Raw genomic sequence first — 26,223 nt, forward strand, 5'->3', positions numbered from 1 at the left:
CCCGTTCATAATTAATTCAACCCCCTTTCTTAATTATTCTGAGGCCACTTGATCCAACAATATTTAGCAACCAGAACTATAATGTTTTTATAACAACCAGAACTAGAATGATATTATACATCTCTAAATCAAATAAACCTTAAATCACGTGCTTAGAGAAATAACTCTCTAAGATATAAATCAACTATTAAAACAATGAAAGGAAAGGGGAAATTTGAGAGAATTATTTTCCAAAAAGAAAAAAGGTTTCATTATTAGAGTGTAAACAGGGTAACTTCTTACTCGCATAACATTGTAAACCTTAAAACATTAAGATCAAAGCAAGAGAGACACTGACTTGAAAACAACAAAGACCCAAACAGCAGCGGCTTTCATACCTAGCGCGACACAATAGAGACCCAAACATGAAACAAAGAAACGAAGAAGATAAATTATTACGGACAAAAGAGGGTTGTGTTCTTACCTTGCACGTCACACTAGAACACGAAAATGAAGGCTTCGACTTCAATGGCAGTCCTTCACGGTGGCTATGGAGGTCACCAGAAGTCTTAAAAGGCGGGAAGGCAAACAATGCTCCTTCACGGTTGGGTAACAAAGGGAACATTTTGTCTTCACGGAGAAAAAAGAAGTAACAAAGGGTAAACCTTGTGTTCAAGTAAATGATTGAAGTAGTAACAAAGACAAAAATTATAGTAACATTTTCGTCCCTATGAGTCATCGCCTCAGTATCAACCAATGAATGTCATGTAAGCAACTATTTTTTGACATTTTAGTCTTTGCGTGTGTCACGCAGACAAATTTTGTAACATTAACAAATGAAAGTTAGCAATGAGATGAATTTGTCTCACTTTTTACAATTTCAAGAATTAATTTTTATATTTTCATTTTTCAAAAATAAATTTATTAGTGTCACACATTTTTAAGGACAAAAATAATCATTTATCCAAAAAATAAATTGGATGACAAAAATAACAATTCAACTTTTTTTTTTCCTCGGCCTCGTAGCGGATTCCACAAACTCAATCCCAAACCCGTGCCGCGATCCACAGATTTCGCGAAAAATATCACGTGCTGACGACACGGTATCGCAAGTCCACCTTTCCCCAAACCGTCAATTCCAATTCCCACAATCTTAAACCTTCAAATTCTTCACCTTTCCTTCACTTCAGAGAGCGAGTGTGAGACAGACAACAAAACAGAATGGGTGTGGTGGTGATCGACGGCAGCACCGTGCGCGACTTCGTGAACGACGAGGCGGCCTTCGCGAAGAGCGTGGACGAGCAGTTCGGGGTGCTGGACCTCAACAACGACGGCGTCCTCTCGCGCTCGGAGCTCCGCACGGCCTTCGAGTCCATGCGCCTCATCGAGACGCACTTCGGCATCGACGTCGCCACGCCGCCGGATCAGCTCGCGAAGCTCTACGACTCCATCTTCGACAAGTTCGACGGCGACCGGAGCGGCGCCGTCGACCGCCGCGAGTTCCGGGATGAGATGAGGAAGATCATGCTCGCCATCGCCGACGGCCTCGGCTCCTTCCCCATCCGCATGGTCCTCGAGGATGATCCCAATAGTCTTCTTCAGAAAGCTGCAGATCTCGAAGCTTCCAAGACCTGAATCCAAAACGGCGCCGTTTTCGGTTCGGTAAACTTAATAGTAATTGATCGTGCTTTCGTGAGTTCACTTTGTTTTTTTTTTCCTTAATAAAGGGTTTATGTAGAGAGCGCCCTGACTGTGTTTCGAAGCTGAGGATCTGTTCTGTGTGTAATGTATGTGACACTGTTATTATTATGGAGACTGTTGATCGGTTATGTAATTCTAGGAATAAAGATTAAAGACTCATACCGGTTGCTGATAAAAGAAAAAAAAGAGTTTAAAAAGTTACCGTTAAAGTTTGTTCTTTAAGGTTAATTATTTATTTATTCTTTTTAACTAATGGAATTATGAGATACACTATTTTCATTAGGATGGTAAGGGAATGAGTAAACTTCATAACCAACCAAATTCAATTATATTAAGTTGGATTTTTAAGATATTTGAATAGAATCTAATTCAGTCCAATCATGAATTATTTAAAAAATAATTTTTTAATCCAATTCAGTCATATAATTTAATTTATTATTATGTAAGTTAATTATTAAATATAAAATATATTAATAATTTTTAGTTCACATATTTTATTAAATTATTAAATTAAATTAGTCATAATTTTTTATCTTTTTAAAGTTATTTTTATCTTTGGGTTGATTTTGTTTATAGTTTTACATGTTATTATCATACTTTATTTTTATCTAAAATTAAGAAAAAATCATATTAACATTAAAATTATTAATTCTATTAATAAAATATTTTTATAATTTGATCTCTTTTGAATATATTTAGTTATTATATATTATAAATTTTTTGGATAAAAACAAATAATTATTCTAAAAAAATTAAAAAAACTTTTTTTTTAAATATTCAAACTCAATTAATCATACTAGACCCAAAGCATTACACAAGCCCCGATTAGACACGACAATAGGGCGGAACGGGGATGGGTATTGTTTCCCCAATCCCCGATTCCCTGACCTGTCCCCATACCCGTACCGGATACCCGACAGGTTTAAAATCCCCGTACCCGTCGGGTATCGGGTATCCCTGACCCCGACCTATACCTGATTCCAATTAAAAAAAAAATTAAAAATATTAAAAATTTGATTTTTAAAAAAATAAATTGATTGTTAAACATTTATTTTCAACTACTTATATATCATTAAATTTATTATAACATATGTGACTACAAAATTCGTTAAGAAATGAATATTAAATTATGTAAAAATTCTAAAATAAAATTAACTACTAATAAATAAAATAAAGACTAACACATTTGTCTAGCATGATTCCATAATTTTTTAAGGTAAATAAAATACGTCAAATATAAAACAACATAATTCAAATGTTCATTAGTTCAAATTACACCAAATTAGAAATAAATAGAAAATGAAAACAATGTCCATCATCAAAATAACCACCAACTTCACCAAAGATGTCATCAACATTTCTTCTTGAGCGCTCAACCTGATATTTATAAAATCAAACATCATATTTTAGATGTTTCAAATCTTAAAATCACACATCACATTAGTAAATAAGTATAGTTATTACTTTACCGATCAACAATAATGTCCACTGATCTTGCAAACATTGAGTAATGTTACTGACCAAAGATCCACCTATATTTTAAAAAATTTGAAAAATTAGATATGTATAATGATATTAAAAAAAATTAGAACAACTAAAAGTGAATATACCTTCATCATCGGATTCAATCTCATCAGTAAAAGTTGATTCTTCAATTGATCTAAAACCTATAAATAATAATTATAAAATAATAAATAACAAGTTATAAGTTTTAAAAATGTAAGCAATTCATAAAGTATCACATAAGCATTCAGAATTTTACCTGCATTCTCTGAATTCCATAACCAACTTTTAGAACACATCAAAGCTTCTAAAGTAGTATAATGAAGTCGGCTATGATGAGGAGTTAATATCTGACCTCCAATACTAAATGCCGATTCAGAAGCTACAGTGGAGATCGGAATAGCTAACACATCCCTTGCAATTGCTTGTAGTGTTGGATACTTTAACTCATTCAATTTCCACCACATTAAGATATCAAAATCTGAACTTCTTGGTAAAACTTCCTCCCCTAAGTAATGATCTAACTCCGTTTTCATAGTTGAGGTTCTTGCCCTTTTCTTTCTTTCAATGTATCTATCATAATCACACAATTTACTCTTTCCATCACTAACCACATCTTGTGATTCAAAAGAACTAGTAGAATCTTGATGCTTTTTGGCTTGATATTCCGAAACCAAATCATAACACAAGTTTCGGATCCTATTAACTTGTGAAAAAAAATCAATGGGATAAATTGATTCAAAGTAAAACTCAAGCAACTCCATTTTGTATCTTGGATCTAAAACAGTAGCAACTCCCATGATCACATGAATAACACTCCAATAAGAATCAAATTTTTGTAACATCTTTTCTGCCATATTTTGAATCACTTCATTAGGGGAATTGACCCATTCAGATAAAGCCATCTTGATCTCACAAATTTGAGGAAAATAAATGTTGGCAGTTGGATATTTTGTACCAGAAATCATTTCTGTAATATCATTAAATATGGCCAACCTCTTACACACTTCCTTTGCAAATTCCCATTGTGAATCACTTGGAAAACAAGAGTATTGAGTTTCACGCTGCTTTAATCTTATCAAAATGGTTCCACACAATACTTTTGAGCCTCCCTCCTCCAATTTTTGTTGATGATACACCATGGTCATCCACCTCCATGTTAGGTGGTTGTTGCATAGGTTCACTATTAGGACCTTCAGCTGTACTGGTAGAACTTTCTACTGGAGTTGGTTGGTGTGAAGATAGCGGAGTAGGATGGTCTGAAGATTGTGAAGTTGGTTGGTGTGAACTAGGTTCTTCAATTTGCATATTTTCAGCCATGGACTTCAACAACAAGCTATTATTTTAAAAACCAAAGCAATTAATACAATACAGATTAAAAAACATGAATAAAATAGTAATCCATGGCAACTAGTGTAGAGAATAATACTTCAAAACCCTATATAGCAGTAAAAATGTGACAAGAAATAAATCTGATTGAGCTGTCATGTATGTTGTCATGTATTTCTGTTGATCTGATTGAGCTACTATTAGTAATTATTACAATGGTTAATGGACTGGACTATTACATGCTGTAATTAGATTAAACCAGAAATACCAGATAAAAAAGGGAAAAAAAAGCATTTGACATCTACTACTCCTTTTCCTTCTCTATTTCAAATTCCAAAATTCAAGAACACATTACCCAAGGAATTTCAACTTAAAAGTAACTTTTAAGCTTTAAAAATTATAAAATTACCAAATAACTTTAACTTTAAATTTAAAGCTCCATTCCACATTTTGTTCTTACACCCTTCAGCTGCTATTTCTCTAAGGAATTCCTTGTTTTGCCTTCTTATAAATTTTGGACATGTCCTAAGTCCCTGGACCAATATTTGAGGATTAGCTTTCATGATTTTGGTAGATGTAAGGAGAAGCTAAGTCTAAATGTTTTTCGCTAATATGAAATCTGTGCTACTATTTGGTGCACAACTCTCTAAATTTTGGTGCACAACTCCCTGTGAAAGCTATCAATAAGGTTAGAGAGTTTTATTCTTAACGTGTCTCTAGAGGAAGCATTTGTCCAACCCTGTGAAAGCTATCACAGTTTTATACCTAAAAGGCTCAAATCCAACCTTTTTTGTTGAGGGTAACGGGTAACCTTTTATTTCTTTAGAGTTACATTTTTAGACACTTTTGCTTTGGTTAAAAAAAAGTATTGTAATCATAAGGTAGGAGAAAAAAAATTAAAAAATCCATCTGATTTATTTCAAAATTATAATGTTAGTTTAGATCTCAAAAGAAAATATAGTGTATGTACTGATAATTATAATAATCTTTAAGCCATCATCTAATCATAAATGGATTTATATTATAAGTTTGATGATTTTTATTATAAGTATTTTAAAAATCATATCTGCCATGACAGATCATAGAGATGAATTTTATTATTTTATATTTGTAATTCAATTAATTTTTTTATAAATAAGAGTTTTTATTAATAAATTATTTAACTCACAAATATTCTCTTAGAATCCATCCCAATATTTAAATTATTATGACTCGAATTAATTAAATTATTATGGCAGTATTAGGTATAATCCATCCTTTGTAAAGTCAGTATCAGTCCCTACAAATAAACCTTCAGCAGTTTTTCTTGTTGCGTAATTACATCACCAATGGCCAACATAAAAACACCGCCAATACGTTGGCAACTCCAACATATCCCGCAAGATTTATCATAAAGCCCTTTCCTAATGGAATATGTTCAATCCAAAATATAAGATACAAATTTCTGGTACTTTTTTTAGGGCTGCAATGGATTTCCTAGCTGCATATAAAATTCTACTATACCCCTCCCCTCAAAATCCTCTTCTTGAAGGGGAACAAATAGTTCAGGAAAAGAGGTATGGGCATCCTCCTTCCCAATACAAACAGTATTTCCAGCAAGATTAGCACTCAAGCTTTCAAATGCTAAGTCTTCTGGATCCCATAAACTTTCAGAGATCAAATAACACATCTATGTTTACCTTCTACACATCAGCAAGCAATGATAATTAAAAAAAAAAAAACTGAGCTACGAAAAAGTCCACCTTCTTTCAATGTTTGTCTTAGCAAATTTCCCCTTTTATTTAAAAAAAAAAAGCAATCTCCTTCAAACTTGAGAGCTCCTGGACCTCCCCTAGCCTAGGCAATTTCCCATGATTAAGCCATCAAAATAGATTCAAAGATTCATGTAATCTCCTCAACATACAAGAAGCAAAATTAAAATAATCCAGCAGTCCATCCATCACTCTTTGGCAACAAATAAATGTAATTTGTTTAATCCATCCTTTGTAAAGCCAGCATCACTAGAAATAAAACCTTCAGCAGTTCAACCAAACATCAGTTTTGTTAGTTGCTTAATTATATTTCCAATTGCCAACACAAAATATTGCCTGTATCATGGCCAATTCCAACCTACAACACGAGATTTATCATAAGCTCTTCTCCTAAAGGAATCTGCTCAATCCAAAACATTAGATACAGATTTCTTATACATCCTCTAGTGCTGCAATGGATTTCCTATCCTAGCAGCATATAAAGTATAAAATTCTACTAAAAATGACAAAAACTTACTTATATAATACTCCCTAAAGATTTTGTAATAAATACAACATTTGCTTTAGTTATGTGATTTATACTAGTATTATTCTTAACCCTGGATAGAAATTTCTCCAGTATTTTAAAACTCTCGTTTACCAACATGAACTGATATTAATACATTAATTATAACAACCAAAATCTACATATATATAATATATGTAGGAGAAAATGTGGAAAACAATACACAAAGTGTTGGATTGAATAGTAGTATTATTAAATTTAGAAGAAAAGTTGCAGTGGGTAGAGAAATGTGTAAGGAAAGTGATGGGTAAAGTAATCCAAAAAGGTAGTCTGTCCTGCAGTTTGTTTCTTCAAGCAACTCAAGTCCATCTGTTTTTAAAGTTAATGAATCTTAGCTTATTGGACAACTTAGATTTGGATTAACCAGGAATTCTCAAGTTCATAACTTGACAAGGTAGTCTTTCGAGGTGAAACTAAAAAAAGTAATAAGCACACTTTCATTATTTCTAGTGGAAGAAAGAACACTACAGTGAGAGGTACCCTGACATAGCAACCACCCCAATCAATCTTTCAGCCCATTTAAAACTGAGGAACATATTGATACTATATTTCATCAAACTCTCTTTAAAATGCAAGAAAGATGTTTAACTTTATTACAAATTGAGGGCATGTAGATCACAGATTCAAAGGTGCGGAAAATGAAAAGAACTATTAACATGAGGGAGAGAGAGATATATAAAACAAAAGCATACAACGAGATAAATATATACCAGACCACAAAAAGCATAAAAGCAAACATTTTAAGAAAAAGCTTTAGATGGAAAACCTGTGGTGATGCGGTTGGGCAACTACACAAAGCACAGCGTCGTGTTCAGCTCTTAGGGGAAATCCTCCTATATCCAAGAGACCACTAATGAAAATCCACATTCAATCCAAAGCAAGGAACATAAAATAAAACCAATGAAGAGGAAGAGGAAGCCATAACAGTGCAAGATCACCAATTTCCTTCCGGCTTGTTCGCGTGAAATGTAAAGAAAACCATTAAAAGAAGAAGAGGAAGGAAGCCATACCTGATTACCTGAAGGAAGAAGAAGAGAAAGATTCAAGGTCTGAAGTTAGGGTTAGGGTTAGGGGTAGGAGGTAGGATGCCGTTTGGACGTTTGGTGATATAATGCAGCTAATTAGCTTTTCTCTCTAAATCTGAATGTGACTTTAGCTTTTTTAATGTGCTGACCCTATTTATTTATTTTTATTTATGTTATTTTCAGGGTCGGGGTTGGGGTCGGGGTCGGGGTGGATATAGGAATCCCATACCCGTACCCGTACTCGACTTTTGGTTATCGGGGAAAACCCGAACCCGAACCTATACCCGATCAACTCGGGTATTACCCGTCAAAGTCGGGACGGGTTCGGGCGGGTACCCACGGGTACGGATTTTCTTGCCATGTCTAGCCCCGATTCAATTCAACATGCAGAAATTTGTTGGGATTAGATAATAGATTTAGTCAAAATCAATTCAAATTGAGCTTTAAAAATTCCTCATTTCCATTTTTTTTGTCAAATTTTAATTCAATATTAATCTCTAAACAAATTGCTAAATAATGTAGATTGGTTTGTGAAAATGTTAGATGAAAGGATTAACACTTTTTAAAACATTTTATTATTGACTAAGTATTTTTAAAATCGCAATTCTTTAAGGATTTCATTTGGTATTTTACGAGTCTTGTTCTGATTTTGTAAAATTAACAATTTTTTTTCCTTAAGTTTCTTTTCATCCTTCAAAAGTTAAAATTTTGATTTTGGTCTTTTTTTCCGTGACACTCGTTAACAACTTATTCTTTAGCGGATGATCAAGTGACCTTCTGAGTTATTATAAACAGATAGTAATAATAAATATTAATATTAATATTATATTATACAGTAGTATTTTATTAAAATATATGATAACTGTATAACTATTATAGATTTAAAATCACCGTGTGATTATTTGACTGAATGGTAAAAATATTTTAAATAAACTATCTTTATTTTTACAGTTTATAATTATTTCCATTATGAAAATAATTATTACTATAATTAAGTATTATAAGATAAAAATAATATTATAAAAACTTCGTACCCCATTGCCCAGAGGCTCTTCGCTATGCGAAGGTATGGGGGAGGGATATTGTATGCAGCCTTACCCTTGCATATGCAAAGAGGCTGTTTCCGGATTCGAACCCATGACCAACAAGTCACCAAGGCACAACTTTACCGCTGCACCAGGGCTCGCCCTCATAAAAATAATATTATAAAAATAAAAATTTACTTTATTATACATTATCAATATTAATATAAAGAAATTGTATTTACATATACTATAGATGATCATTGTTGGTGCAAAAAAATGAAGATTATTAAAAAAAAAATCAGAGATTAAATTAAAAAAAAATTGAAAAAAATGATGATAATCAACAAACTAAGAGGGGTCGAATTGGTTTTCAAAACAAAACAAACTTTTAAAATCAGAATTACAACAAAACTTCTTTTACACCTAAGAGGTGAGTTACTTCTAAGCAATTTTCTTTTCTTCCTTCTTTAACTAATAATAGCACATGATTTAGCTCACTCAAAGGCTTATTGTGTTATTTTTTAGATTTTGAGATTTTTTTAGAAGAGAACACAAGCTGGTTACTTATAGAGAAAATGAGAAAATAATTATAACCGTCTGTAATCAATTAAATCTACATGATAATCGATTAATTCAATGAAGTAATCAATTAGATTATCTTTTTAATTGATTAAAGTGTTCTTCCCAAAGCTGAAAAAGTTCAAGAACAATGTAATCGATTAGATACTCAAATTAATTAATTAAAATGTTCTTGTTCACTTTTGAATCACTTATAGAAAGAGAAGTAATCGGTTATATCACATGGTAATCGATTAAAGCAGAGACTCCTGAATAAATCAGTCATTGTCTCAAAAACAACCATATAATTGATTATAATAAGCTTGTAATTGATTAAACCGATATAAGACATAACTCTGCAAGCTTCAAACAACTTGTGTAATCGATTATGATAAGATTGTAATTAATTAAAATTGAGTTTTGTCTTCCAAAGAAACTTTTCTAACAAAAAATTTCCTTCTCACTTACTCATGATGATGCATGATGCACAAAACATATGATATGGACTAAGATGCAACATTCAATATAACAACCAATACAAATGTCACTTAAATGAGTTGGGCAGGTAAAAGATAAAATATCTTCAAGCTTTTATGAAACTTCAAGCTTTAGTCTTGATGTTGTTCATGTTGCTCCTCCTATCTCTAACAAAATTAACAATTTTATTACATGGATAATATGTTGATAAATTAGTTCTATCTAGTAAGCAACACCCAATGTTCTTTTTTATGACAATTGGATCCAATCGCATCACATAAGTAAGGACGTTTAAGTATTTTTTGCATATTCGGCAACTAAATTTTAAATTTTCATTTTTACTTTCACGACCAAAATGAACATTTATTCTAAAATAAAAAATGTATATATTTTATATAAATTTATAGTAATATCTAAATTATAAAAAAATTATACTTGTGCACTGTACCAAATCTAGTATTTGATAAAAGCTTATATAATAACTCCAAAAAACCCATCTGGAGAAACAAATACATGTTATACAATTAACGTATTTAAATAAAGAATCATTGAATCAACATCCTCATACAACCCATTCGTACAACTATGAACAAATATAATAATAATAATATTATAAAAAAACATATTTAAATAAAAAATCAACTGGTCAATGGTCATAGTAGAAATAAAAACAAAAATAAGGAAAACAAATAGTGAATCACCGAATCAAGAATAAAACCCTTTTGAAGCAAAAAAAAACACAAAGATGTCTTTTCGAAAAAAAATTGAAATCAAGAAAAAGGAATCAAAATTACATTGCTAGTAGAGAGAACAATTACCCGATAGCACTAAACTACAGAGTTGAGGTGAACAAAGAAAGAAAGTGGAGGAGTCGAAGAGCAAATAAAGTAATAAGCCAAGCACAGTAGTGTAATATAGAGTGAAATAACAAATCGATAACACAAAGAGAGAAGGTGGAGGAGTCGAAGAACAATTACCCGATAGCACTAAACTACAGAGTTGAGGTGAACAAAGAGAGAAAGTGGAGGAGTCGAAGAACAAATAAAGTAATAAGCCAAGCACAGTAGTGTAATATAGAGTGAAATAGCAAACCGATAACACAAAGAGAGAAAGTGGATGAGTCGAAGAACAATTACCCGATAGCACTAAACTACAGAGTTGAGGTGAACAAAGAGAGAAAGTGGAGGGGTCGAAGAGCAAATAAAGTAATAAGCCAAGAACACTAGTGTAATATAGAGTGAAATAGCAAACCGATAACACAAAGGGCATGCTTGTGTTTTTAGGTGAAAAAAATACCTTTTCGCCATGCATGCTAGCGAAACATGCATGGGAGTGACACATGGCGGCCATTTTGCAGATGCCAATGGTGAAATGACATGGTATTTTGCCAGTCATACTGGCGACACATAGGCAGCAGGGGTTAGGGCTAGGGGCTCAGTGTAGGCGCATTTTTGCAGGTGCAGGATGGCAGGGTGGCAGGCGGTTTCTCTAGTCTTCTTTGCGAAACAGGGTGCCATGTGGGTTTCGCCATTCCCACTGGCGAAACACCCTGTCCTGTGCTTATTTAGTGCGACGTTTTGGTGGTGCTGGGTGCAGAAAATATACGTGTGCTCCCCCTCCTTATTGCTCGTTTCACCAAAGCTCATAGCGAAATCCTCCTAGGTGCTGAAATATTTTGAGCTTCCTCCTTGAGGCTGCTGGAGTTCATTCTCGTGTCTTGGTGGGTAAATACTTCTAGGAGTTATTTAAATTTTTTTATTATAAACATGTATCATATATTTATTTTGTATTATTATTATGTATAATAGCTGAATATTCTTCATATTAGCCATGCAATTTGTATATCTACATGAAATAATGAACTATTAATGGTTGATAATAGGAGTTATTTATAGAGAAAGTGTTGGTGCTGTTACGCGTGTGGTGGTGGCAAAAAGCTTGTACTGTGTGGTGGCAAATTGCTTGTGGTGGTCATTCCAATCCAGTAATTTTGTTGTGTCAAATTCTGGTACATTAGCTAATATTTTTTTTGTGTTCTATTTGTTGTGTTCTTGATATTTAAATTATTTGTTTAAGGTTATTATTGTGTTAATTATTTGTGTTAATATTGTTGTAGCTTAGGTTATTTATTTGTTGTGTTCTTGATATTAAAATTATTTGTTTTAGGTTAATATTATGTTAATTATTTGTGTCACATAGCTTAGGTTAATTATTTGTGTTAATATTCTCGTAGTTTAGGTTAATTATTTGTGTTAATATTACACACCTTACGTTTAATTATTTGTGTCAAATAGCTTGTAAGTTATTATTCAAATATATATATTGTGTTAATTTTGTACATATTGTTTAAGTTTGTCTTTGCATATTAATTTGTGTTATTGAAATATATATATATATATATATATATATATATATATATTGTGTTATTTATTTAAATTTTTCTTGGTATGTATTTTAATTTATTTGTAGAATATATTTATATATTGTTATTTGTATAATATATATTGTTATTGAAATATATAATTTGAAATATATATATTGTATTATTAATTTTAATTGAAATATATATATTTTGTTATTAAAATATATAAATTGAAATATATATATATATATATATATATATTCTATTATAAATTGAAATATATATTTTTTGTACAGGTTGGTGTTATTATTATTAGATAATTTATTTTGTTTGGTTGTTTGCATGTTTATTTTATTTTATTATATAATATATTTATGGTGTAATTAATAGTTTTTAGATATATTTAATTTAATTTTTGTAACTATACTTAATTTATAAAATATTTTGTACGTTGTATTATAAAATTTTATAAGTGTACTTAATTTTGCAGTATAAATGACATCTTGTTCATCATCTTCATCAAATATGCAAATTAGTCCTGTTGACGGTGACGTGCTATGGATGCAAGATAAGCAAGTTTCACAACATATTTGGAATGGGGAAGAAGATAAAAAATTACATATTAGACGAGCTGTCCCCATGTATCAAGGTCAAGGAGAAATACCAGAAGAAATTATTCCTCTACTTCGACAATCTGGTTTTTACTGGATTATGAAGATGGGATATTTAAAAATAAATGCAGCGATTAGTGCCTTGATAGAAAGATGGAGGCCGGAAACACATACTTTCCACATGAGATACAGAGAGTGTACTATTACTTTTCAAGATGTTTGTCTTTGTTTTATTAAGTCTTCGTGTGGATGGGTCACCGTTAATTGGTCCAACAAACCTTAATTGGGCTGATTTATGTGAAGAATTATTAGGAGTCAGACCACAAGAAGGTGAACTTCAAGGGAGTATGATTAAATTAAGTTGGTTGGCTCACCATTTTCCCCAATTAAATAACCATGACGGTAACCTACAACAAGTAGAAAGGTTTACCCGTGCATGGATATTAAGATTCATTGGAGGTGTGTTGTTTGTTGACAAAGGCAGTAACAAAGTTTCCCTAAGGTACATGCAATTTTTACGTGACTTTAGAGAGTGCAGCACGTATGCATGGGGACTTGCTGTTCTTGCTTATTTGTATAGAGAGATGTGCAACATGTGCAGCGCCACCGATTATAAAATTAAATCAATCAAAAGTATGCGCATCTTAATACAGATGTGGGCATGGGAACGATGTACAACTTTGGCTCCAAAGAGGACTCCTCCCCCAGTAGAAAATAAACCACTCGGACACAGGTTAGTCATTTAAAAAATTATATTTAATTTCAAAATAATTAATAATGTAACATATATTAATTTGTAATTTTTTTAAGGTGGCTACGACGTGGAAATCAACATATCGGCAATGAAGATTTGATAGTTTTTCGTCGCAAATTAGACATCATGAAACGACATGAGGTAAGAACATGTTAATGTATTTGTTACATAATAAATAATATGTCATATTTCACTGAAAATAAACCACTGTGTTGTTATATGCAGTTTTTGTGGGAGCCTTACACAACAAATGTTATGTCAGTGTTGTCTCCAATTTATTTAGTTGGAAGTGTAGCATGGTGCGCGGTGGTGCCACTAATTTGTTTCCAAGTTATTGAGTGGCACCAACCCGATAGAGTACTGAGACAATTTGGAATGCAACAATCAATTCCAGGGTGTCCTTCGCAACCCTTGAATATTCATGGCATAACACTGAAAGACAAAAATGATGAAAATTGGGGGCAACTGTTCGCCCCAATGATAAATCAATGGAATAAAGCTGATTTTAGGGTCGACGGTTATCCTCGACAAGGGGGCCTACTGAACTTTAACTCAAATTATATGGTCTGGTATCAGTGAAAAACAAAGATGTTTGTCGACCCAAAAAATGCAAACACAGCTACATTGGTATTGTTTTTGTTTTTTTGAAGATTTAACTTCAAATTATTTTTGAAATCATCGCCATTAATTTTCTGACCCTAATAATTGCAGGCTAAAGTTGCAGAGACCTTACAATACATGGTGTCTCCAGAAGGGAGGAATACATGGACAGTTGATGATCTCGTGCCGTATGTCGAGAAAATAACCATTTTATCCGAAGAGCAAGAGAGTATCACTGAGCCTGTGTCACATGGTCCAGCAACAGAGCATCAATTTGTAGCCCAACAGTTTCATATTCTCCCGTCAAGTGTTGAAACTCAAGGCATAGGCAGACGAAGGGAGGTTGTTGAAGTGGAACCATATGTCTAACCCCAGATGGGAGAGCATGGCCATAGAATGTATTACACACCACCAACATTTTCTCAGTATCCTACACAGATGTATCAATATCCTTTTGAAGGTCATCAAAGTGATACGTCTGCAAGCTCTTCAGCATTGGGTGGTGTTGCAGAAACATATCCAAATTTTTCATGGCCTGCTATGACCCCTTCACAGCAACATGATGTCCCAATTCCAACACCTAATGCCCCATTAGGTACGCAATGGAATGTACCCGGAGCAATACCTGATATGGGCGACTTATTAGGTGTTGATTTACATCACCAATTTTCTGCTAAGGCTGACCAAGTTAAAGCGGGGAGACATCGGGGCAGAAGAAATCTTGATAGGCAAGCACAAAGATGGGATCGACCATGTGGCACATCCTCACGTCATCACAGACATCATAATGAACGATTTTTATGTCTCTGTTTAAATATGTTGTTGTATGTTTCTCATTTGAATTTGACACTTAACCAATCGTTTATTTTATGAAGGCTTACTAATGGATACAATTTATGTTGCGCACCAAAATATAATAATAAATAATGTTAAAAACAAACTAAAGAACACAAACCAAAATAACTAATGTTACTAACGATTTCATTGAAGAACACAAACTAAATACACTCAAGAGAACTTCAACCAATACAAGTTACTTGTCTCAGATATCTGAGGTCACTCGTCTAACATACATAAATCAATTAAATGAACAACTTCCATGTTCAAATTGCATTGGACATCGACGCCTGTTGTGCCCTTCTGCTCCATATCTATTACATTTTTGTCGGTGCTCAGATGGTTCGAGGCAATCCATCTCATTCCTTATCCTTGTTGATTTTGGCCGACCTTTTGCATGAATTGTAGTTGGATCAGGGATAAGTGTCCATGCATCATCAGAAGGAGGAATTGCTGCTTCATTCCCAAAAGACCATCATTGTGCGTAGTAAGCTTTTAAGATGTGCTCATTTGTGTAAACAACATCTATATATTGGAAGTAGTTCATGCTCACGTAACCACAAGTTGCAATAATGTGTGAACATGGATAGTGAAGCGCATAATACTTTCCGCGTTGACAATAATGGCCATTCAAGTTAACTGCCCACTTTTGTCCGCCACGTTGCGTTATAGGATTGAAGGTCTCCTTTACTTCAAACCTTGTCGACTGGATATCATAGACGCGAACGATGTGCGAACAAGCTTGTTCTTGATTTTTTCTAAGTTCTTTAACAAGCTTAGAACAATATACTTGTCCTTCATTTAATTGTCTTTGGGCTTGGCGACCACGATCAACAAAGTACTTTCGGCACCTACTATATGTTGATTTCACCAATGCTGTTATCGGTATGTTGCGACAATCCTTCAATACCTTATTTATACATTCAGAGAGGTTGGTTGTCATGTGGCCATATTGACGTCCTTTTGTATCATAAGCCATGGTCCCTTTTCCTTTGAAATGCGATCAATCCATGTTGCTATGGCTGGACTCAGTTGACGAAATCTTTCTAAATTTTGATAAAAAAAAAATATGCTTGTAAGGAGTGTAGCCTACATGAAATTAGTTAGCAACAAAAATTTTAAGTATATATGAAACTTAAATTAACATGACCATGATAAATTAAATCTAAACCCAATCTCTTCAACATTTGTTTTTGTTTGGCATTGTTGAATTTGCGATTGAAATTGCTTGCTATGTGTTGGACGCAGTAAACATGATAACCGTGGAGAGGTTGCCAACCAAGTGCTTCATTAGCCACAACAAACTTTATACTCACGTGACGATCAGATATGAGACAAATACCTTTTTTATCTGTGACGTATTCACACAAGTGTGCCAAAACCATGACCACGCTGTTAATGTTTCACCTTCGACCACGGCGAATGCTAGAGGAAGAACACCACCATTTCCATCTTGTGATGTGGCCATTAAGAGGGTCCCACGGTATTTGCCATATAAATGTGTGCCGTCAACTTGTATGATTCGCTTATAATACTTGAAAGCCTCTTTACATTGACCAAAAGTTCAAAATACTCTATGAAACTGACGATGTTCGCGACTAACCCTATTCCCAACAATAAAATCGTCATGTAGTATTTGAAGATAGGATCCAGGAGAATGATTTTGCATGTGTGTTAGCCACAACAAAAGTTTTGCATATGACTTTTCCCAATCGCCATATTCAATTGCAATGGCTTTTTGTTTCGCCATCCAAGCTTTTTTGTACGAAACCTTATAGGCAAATTCACTGTTTATCCTTTATTGAATCAAAGAAACTTTTATTGATGGATCTTCTCTAATCATGCCTGTTAATAAAATAAAAAAATTTAAATAACAAATAACGTAAAAGTAGCATAATATGAACATAAGAAATGTACCTACTACACAACTGACAATTAAATATGAATCAAGCTTCTCATGATCTTGTGTCATACTCATATTCAGACATGCGTGTGGTCCACCCCATTGTGTCACTTTCCATGAATCAATTCTTTTAGATAAAATTGCCCTCATATAAAAAGGGCAATGACAGTATGTGCTTTTATTCAGGCAACAAACGATATACTTGTTCGATTTGCTTTCAACAACTTTAAAACTTTGATGCGCCTTCGTAACATATTGCTTCAGTGCATTTTTTACCGCATCTTTACTATCAAAATCCATGCCAACATATAATTCTTGCCCAACATTAAAAGTCGATGGCATCTCCAAACCGCAAATGTCCTCCTCATCAGGATGACTCCAGTTGATATTGTTATAATGCAAAACATCATTCCAAAATGGATTTTGAATTCCTTCTACACCTAATAGTTAAAAAAATAAAATTCAGGTCAATATCACAATCGTACTTATTTACCATTAAATACAATTGTCATAAAATGATAAATGTATTCACCTATTTTTTTATTTAATAAATTATACCTTCTGTTGGGTGAACAATTCTTACTGGTTGAATCATGTCGGTGACTTCATCGTCTGTATTAGATATACTGTCAACATCTTCGTCTAAAGACTCTTCAACGTATGAGTTAGACACAAGATAATCATCATCATCATCATCTTCATCACCATGTAAATTGCTTACATTTCTTGGCGGTTCCGTCTCATTATTAGATAAATTATTTCCACATGATGTAAGAGAATTTGCAGAATGAAACATAGAACCACCAGCCACATCCTTTTCTATGTATAATTCCAGAAATGACATTTGCTTTTGTTGTTGAAAACATTCGATCATAATTTCAACATCTTCGTCATCACAAATTTGCAAAGCAACATATTTTCCTGAAACTAAAAATCTACAACTGATAGCATAAATAATTTCATTATTTTCTAACTTTATCTTATCTCCAATTTTTTTTCAAAGCATTGAAACTAATTCCATGTTTAATCTGAATCGCTTTTTTACTGCCTTCAAAGATTACACCATCAGTCTCTTCATATACCCTTCCATTGAAATACAAGATTGTTATAATGGAATTCATCATATACCTACAAAAACAATATTATAAATAATTAATCATAAAATAATAAATTCAAAATAAATAAATATAATAACAACAAGCCTCTTTACTGAAACTTCACATTAAAACTTTATTCTAAAAAAATTAATTACTTCAAATAAAAATAATGACAAAAACTTAAATAACTTGAACGATTTCAAGGTAGTAATTTTAAAGGCAGAATAAACCATCAACGAAGTTACTATTATAAATAATTAATCTTAACAATAATAACTTCAAAATAAATAAATCTAATTAAAAAAATACTACACTGAAACTTCAGATTAAAATTTTATTCTAACAAAAAATTAATTACTTCAAATAAATATGATGCCACAAACTTAAAAAACAAAAACGCTTTGAAAGTATAAATTTTAAAGGCAGAACAAAGCATCAAAGAACACTTTCAAAGTAGACATTTTAATTAGATTACAAAGGATCAACGAAGGCTCCGAAATTTTAAAGGCACACGAACGAAGCATCAACACCAAGCTAATCTAATTATAAAAATACTACAAACTTCAAATTCAAACTTTATTCTGGACTAAAAATAATTACTTCTAATAAATATGATGCCACAAAAATTTTTGATTGAGAAACTTTAAACACAGTTGAAGTTGAAGGCTCAAAAATTTTTAAGACACACGAAGAAAGCATCAACATGAAGCTAATTTAATTAAAAAAATAATTAGAAACTTCAAATTCAAACTTTATTTCAGACTCAAATATAATTACTTCAAATAAATATGGTGTCACAGGAATTTTTGATTGACAAACTTTAAACGCAGTTGAATGCTCAAAAATTTTTAAAGGCTCAGAAAAGTTGAAGGCTGAGAAAATTTTCAAGGTTCAAGAAATTTTCAAAGGCACACAAAAGTATAACACGAAGCTGCTATTTAAAGGAACCTATTTCGTCAATGGCTTTTGTGAAATGTACACACCTATTTTGCTAGCTTGAGTTACGAAACCAACATCCTGTTTCGCTAGCCCTTGTTGCGAAACCAGCATCCTCTACGCACCCCGTGCCCTAGCTGTCAATGTAGCCTGCTGCATGCTGACCTACAAAAGTTGTGACCTGTATTGCCACTTTGACTGGCGAATTAGGGTGATGCCATTTCGCAAATGGAAGTGGCAAAATGGCTGCCACGTGTCGCTCCCATGCATGTTTTGCCAGCATGCATGGTGATATACATTTAAAAAGAGACCCCTACGAGAAATTGTTTCGAAAGAGACCCAGATGGGGAATTAGTTTGTAAAACTAACCCCCTCTGGTCAATTTGCCGTCATCCATAAGGTTTAATAGACTTTTTTAAAAACCTATCTTGGCTTATTTAACTGGAAAAGCTTTTAAAAACAAGTCAGGCCAACTCATACCTTATATGGGTGATAGGTTATATATGATTTTGTTCTATCCCTATTGGCAATTAACCTTTATAGCTTAGTCAATTACCCACTTCGATCGACTGGTGATCAAGGTGTGGATTGGTGACACTTTGTCTTTCATGGGTCTAGATTACAGTATGGCCAACTTGTAGTGAGTATAATTATTTTGTTGTAATTGTCTTTCCTTTCCGTTTTATTATGTATGAAGATTGTATTATGTCATTATTTGTAAGAATGAAATCTTGTGTGTTAACTTACACTACTACAAATTTAATTTTTTTACGACACCTATTCTACGACGGTTCTCTGTGGAACCGCCTTAGAAAATGAGACGGTGACATTTTTGTAATTATTGTAATGAAAATGCATTTTATGACGCACATTCTAAGATGGTTATTGAAAACCGCCTTAGAATGTTATGTCTAATAAAATTTACGACGGGTTTTAGTAAAAAAACCGTCTTAATTTTGAAAACAAAAAAAACCCTAGCTATAACTTGGAACTTTGTCGCGCGCAGCGAGAACTAGTCGTACTCTACCTCCACCTCTCTCTTCTCCTTCCGCCACCCTCTTTCCCATTTAAGCAACGCCTCCAAAACCCCCACCACCAACCCTCTTCCTTCTTCTTCCTTTGAATCCCAGCTATTCATCCCTCCGAGCATTGAACCCGACGAGGTCGACGACTCCACGATCTTTCCCGGCTCCAACATCGTCGTCAGACCCTACGCCGGCAATTCCCGAATCAAGGACGTCCAGTTCGTCAAGAGCAGTGCCCGCACCAGGGATTGCCCCAAAGACGACCTACCCAAATTCGTCGTTCTCGGCGCTCCAAAGTCGGCAAGTCCTCCCTCGTCAATTCCCTCGTGCACTTGACTCTAACCAAATGCTCCAAATGGTTGCTGTATTTCAAAATTTTCTCAAAACTTTTTGCTTCCATATTTGCCAAAACCTTTAAACTTATGTGCTACTCTAGCTTGGAATCAATGGAACAACATGATCTATTTGGGATACTTGTAAAACATTGGGTTTCTGTATTAGAAACTGGATCAGGAAATAGTGGAAAGCAAATACAAAGAGATGAACTTTTATTGAATGTCAGTATGACACGCATCTCCTTAATTCTAAATTAAGGTTTATTGCAGAATCAAGAGGGAACATGGAAGAAAAGGATTACAGAGAATTAACTCTTACTGCCCTAAGAAATTCAAGAATCTTGTGCTTACCATGAAGAATTCCCTGGATTTGGGAGCTATAATACCAAATAATAAAATTGAGTAGAAAATAAAAGAAGACTGATAGAAAGAGATAAAAGTTTATTGAATATCACTATTCTTCCTCATTCTGGCTGGGATCAAGTTGATTGCAGAGTCCTTGGATAATTATACAGAGCCTTCCCCCCCTCCTATTATTTATAACCTGTTATTTCTCTCTTTTTAACTAGCAGTTCAGAGACTGCTAACTTTGGCTGTGGAACTTATCCCTGCTTAAGCATTGGCTTTGCCTTGGTAAAGTTTTGCCTAAACTGGTCTTCATGTGGATGAGTTTACCTAGTGTTTGGGTCCAAGATCCACTTGAGACACTGATCAGGACAAAGTTGATGCCTTGGCCGGGTTTAGTCAAAGGGTCTTACGACAAAAAGAAAGTGTGCATAGTAAAAGACAAATGAAAAGCTCACCAAGGATCCCAAACAAGTTATCCTATACTAATTCTAAGCTAGATTAGTGCTTAACAAAACATCTGTAGAAACAGAAATTTGAGGTCTGTGAACTTTTAACAAGTATATTAGTTGGTTCGATGGCACAATATGATGCATATGTGGTAATTAGTGTCACTCTCTTAAAGTAATTTTCTTGGTATGCCGCAATATATTGAGTGTAAAGGAAGATTGTCGCCTCGGTCCCAATACATTCTTAAGAAATGCATAGTAGTTTATATAATAATTTAAGATATGCATAATTTATAGTATCTTGTCATGGTCATTGTAGGGAAATGTCTAATCACGTCAAATACATAAATAGCCGTGACTTTATAATGTCGTGAAGCAATCCATTCCCAATTACTACAAGTTGGTGGTAAGCCATTCATTTTTTTTTATAGATAGCTTGTCTATTTTCTATTGAATGAATGAAGTTCTCAGCTCTCACTAGCAAATTAAGTGGAACACATTTAGAATACGTCAGAATAATCAACGTGGAATAAGCATTTCCACACAAAGAAAACAAGGTCTCTCACAGGTTACACTACTAAGCCATCATAGGAAAAAAAGTTATGGGCATTTTGGAAAGGTGAGAGGCACAATCTATACAACAAGAAGCAGTAATACATACAAATCCTTTCATAGGTAGAACAGTAACATGTTTCTCCAATACATTAACTTTTGTTAAGTAGTGTAAAACTCGAGCCATGTCTTTTAATATATCTACTAGTAACTTCCTCTAGTTGGAAGCACCTCAAATGCTTATAGCTTCATCATAGGACTAACACAAACAATTTGTGCTGAAATTCATAAGAACACCGCACTATTAGTATATTCATCTAGAAAAAAGTAAACATCTTATGCACTGATATTATAAAGAATTTTCTCTATTTATTGTCATTGATGCCAGCAATTAAATTGTTGATAGACAATGAGACAAGGTTTGTACAGTACAAACCACAAGACATATAAAGGACCTTTCACCATTAAAAGCTGTGAAATAAACACATGATGCAAAAAGCCCATTGCCAAATGCAATTGTATACAATGTCAAATTGGCTTTAAATTTTTTACAAGTATTAAATAGTCAAAACAGAGAAACAAGAGACGAGAATCTGCACTACATGTTAGTCTTGTAAGAGAATTCTAATAAATAAGACTGATGATGAAAAGGAAAAAGAAAAGGCATGAGTAGAAAGATAAAATTAATGGAATCTGCCTCTAGCCTTTGCCATCCAATATGGATAGTGCACTAAAATTTATGAATCAATTCAATTCCCTATAGCCTATTGTTAGAGCTGAAATGTTTTTGGATTAAAACCTTTCACATTAAAAAAGTGAGATTTTGGGATAGTAGAGTACTTTGATCCAATTTTATTTTGTGGCAAGGTTAACAATAAAAGCCTCTAGATATGATGGCACTCATGCAATTTTTCAGACTGGGACATTAAAAAAGTGCCTGTTTTTATCAAACATCACATGCGTTGTAATAGGCAGCTGCTAACAGCCAATGTAAAACGTTTTTGAATCTTTTAATACAGAAAATCAATTACAATTGTAGAACACTTGAGACCATATGATGAAAATCCTTTCATACAGACTTGTTCTATATGGTTTAATTGAAAATTTGATAGTTAATGAAAACCGATGATGACTGATCCATGTAACAGACCCACCTATAATCACATGAAAAACAGTAGACTTGTTAAATAACTCATCATTCACACTTGAAAGTACAGCTTTGTAAACACTCATGACCATGATTAACCTAGAAATAATTTTATAAATACAATTACAAAGTGATTCAAGTAATTAAAATTGTAACAGTAAACATTACCTCACAATTCTTTATTACAGAATCTACTTCTTGTCCTAGGATCATGGTCAATGATGCAAAATTGCAAACTAGCTTTTGATAACATAACAGTCAGGGTGTAAAGTAGTATATCAACCCTCCAGTTCAGTACTGGAAAATTAAGTGATTTATTGATCTATTGATGATAATAAGATGCTTGGTAATAATGTTGCAGCCCAATCCCATCATAAGTAGGCTCTATCATAATAACCACCAGTTTGCACATGTGGCTCTGACAAGCTAAGATGAGAACCACCAAGATTGGGGTTGCCACTGGGACCCACTGGGACCCATTGGGACCCCATGATGACCATAAGACCCAGCTAAAGGACCTGCATAAGGAGGAACATTTGGTGTAAGAGCCACCATGCCAAATAGCATGGCTGGCGAGCTCATGCATGGATTTGGATGCTCTGGAAACAAACCTGATGGATGGGCAAGAGATTGCTGGTAGTGGTGAATAGTTGAATTGACATTCTTGAGGACAGCTGCAAGGCCAATTGGTGTTAATGCTCGAGGACACTTGATCCCAATCTGCTGCTGTTGGTTCAACATATTTCACTTTTGCTGTTGTTGTTGTTGCTGCTGCTTATGTTGAGGAGGCTTTGCAGCAAGAGCTGGTGCAACACATTTATTATTTGTCTTCTGCCTCTTTAATTGCTCTATATGTTGTTCTAGGCTAGCTAGTGGGTATTCAGATTCTGTGAATGTATATATACATAATTTTGATGATGCCAAAGAAGAATCAAACAAGGCTGCTTCAAAGGATAAGCATTGCTTCAAGATTAATACAAGATTGCTTCAACAAACAAAGCAAGCAAACAAAGCCTTGCTTCAAGATTTCTTTAAGATCAAGCATTTCCTCAAAACAAAGTGTTTCCAAGACATGCAAGACTCTGGTAATCGATTACTAGAAGACAAGTTTGAAAAATAGCTGTTAAAAAGGGTTTTGAATTTGAATTTTGAACCTGTAATCGGTTACCAGATATTTGTAATCGATTATCAGCAACGAAACTCTTGAAATTCAAATTCAAAAGTCACGACCCTTTAAAATATAACTGTGTAATCGATTACCAAAAACCTATAATCGATTACCAATGAAAAAAATTCAGAAAAGGCTTTTTGAAAAGACACATCTCTTCAAACCATTTTGAAAAGGCACGAAGGACCTATATATATGTGTGTCTGATTTCAAAAAGCAAGAGAGAGATTTTCCAAGAGAACTTCATTGCCAAATGCTCTCTCAACAACACTTGGGCAAACACTTGCAAATCTATTAAGAGTTCATGGAACTTCAATTGTAATATTCTTCTCTTAAAGAGATAATTCTTCTTCTTCTTCTTCTTTTTCTTATTCAAAGAGATTGATTAAGGGACCGAGGGTCTCTTAAGTTGTAAGTGTTGCAACCTACCCTTCGGCGGGAGGGCGACGCGAGACTTGCGGGTGCGTGTTCCAAGAAAGGAATACGCGCGGAGTCACCACCAACGTTTATTTGAGGAAAACGTCAGAAAAACCGGAAAAGACGTGATCTACGAACTTTAAGTGAAAGGTTCGGGAGTTGTATTTACACATAGGGAAGGTATTAGCACCCCACATGTCCGTCACAAGAAACGGCAGTCTTTTAATTAAATGTGCAAACATGACTTCAATTTTATGTTCCCTTTTACATTTTTATTCCTTTTCATATTTTTTATCTTTTTTGCGGTCGATGAGGGTGTTTCCCTTGCTCCTACGTATTCCTTAATTGCGATAAGGAAATCAGACCTACGTAGTTCTTTGTGAACAAAGTGTTTGGTTAAGTTGTTTTTATCATTTTTGCAAAATATGTTTTTATTGAATGAAAGGTCATTTAAGGTGTTGGACAATTAAACAATCATTCAATTCCTATGAAAAGAGAGAAGACATTAAGGCATTGGACCATTAATGGTCTCTTTATTTTTTGAAAGAGGTAATAAAGTCACATGTTGATTTTAGGCCTTTAGAAATCTACACTTAACCAATAAAAGCGGAAAAGACTATTTCAAGGCGTTGGACCTTTGAAAATGGCTTTTTTAGGCGATGACAAAAGTTTGGTTTATGAATTGATTTTAGCCTTAGTTTCGCTTTGGTTATTAGTCGATTCAATCAAGTGAGAGAAATCCCAAAGAGAAACGTCCAAATGCTTTTTTTTGGTTTATTTTACTAAAAGATATTTTTTATTATTATATTATTATTTTACCTCTTTTTGGTTTCCAACGTAGTTACGGCACGACCGAACGGTCGGATTTCATTTTAACAGAAATTAACGGATATTACAATTCAAATGATCGGTGGAAATTTATTTTATTTTTTGATTAGGCAAGAAAATGACTTAAGCAAATGACTAAAGCACGTCAAAAGGGGGTACGGAAAGTAAATGAAATGAAAATAAAAGCATGTGAAAAAATATGAGGACCACTAAGGGTACATAGAATGAATTGAAAAGTTCGACTTCGAGTACTTACCGGTTGAAGACCGAAGAATGATGAAGAACGAACGAAGAACGTTGAAGAACAGTTGAAAATCTTCGCGAAATCACCCACGGAAACGTTACGGAAGCGCCTCGGTTTGGATTTTATTCACGGAACCAATTTTTTTCACTAATTTCAAGTGATTCTCGAATTACCGGGAGGGCTGAACAATTTTCCTCTTCACTTCTCCCCTTATTTATAGGAAAATGGGGGAGATGCTGGCCACCCAACTCGCCCAGGCGAGCTCAGCTCGCCCAAGCGAGTTAGGTTGCTTCCTTCAGAAGCAACTGCCTTCTGGAGGAATTTTCTGGAAGGCCCAAGTGGGCCTAGTTGCTATTTGCACCCCCATTTTTACTAAGTACACCCCCTACCTTTTTTTGGTGATTCTTTTTTCGTAACGTTACGAAACTTTACGAATTTCGTAACGATGCTTGTTTTCTTTTCCTAATGTTACGAAACCTTACGGATTACGTAATCATTCCTTTTTCGCCTTCTGGAGTGTTACGAAACTTTACGGATTGCGCGCTAACACTTCCTTTTAATTTCCGGCATGTCGTGGAACTTCACGGATTGTGCTACAATGCTTTCTTTTGACTTCTGGCACGTTACAGAACTTCACGAATTGCCTAACGATGGGTGCCAAGTACCTCGAAGTGGTCAAACGATGGTCGCATCCCAACAA

At 33.9% G+C, this 26,223-nt stretch overlaps 1 protein-coding gene across 1 annotated transcript; it reads left to right on the forward strand.

Moving 5' to 3' along the window:
* Window positions 1–947: 947 nt before the first annotated feature.
* LOC114386339 lies at window positions 948–1,889 on the forward strand. The gene has a single exon (XM_028346330.1). It carries the CDS (start codon window positions 1,201–1,203, stop codon window positions 1,612–1,614), a length of 414 nt encoding a protein of 137 aa, XP_028202131.1. The 5' UTR covers window positions 948–1,200; the 3' UTR covers window positions 1,615–1,889.
* The last annotated feature ends 24,334 nt before the right edge of the window (window positions 1,890–26,223 follow it).

The sequence above is a fragment of the Glycine soja genome, chromosome 15 (assembly GCF_004193775.1).
Source record: "Glycine soja cultivar W05 chromosome 15, ASM419377v2, whole genome shotgun sequence".
Classification (NCBI taxonomy): Eukaryota; Viridiplantae; Streptophyta; class Magnoliopsida; order Fabales; family Fabaceae; genus Glycine; species Glycine soja.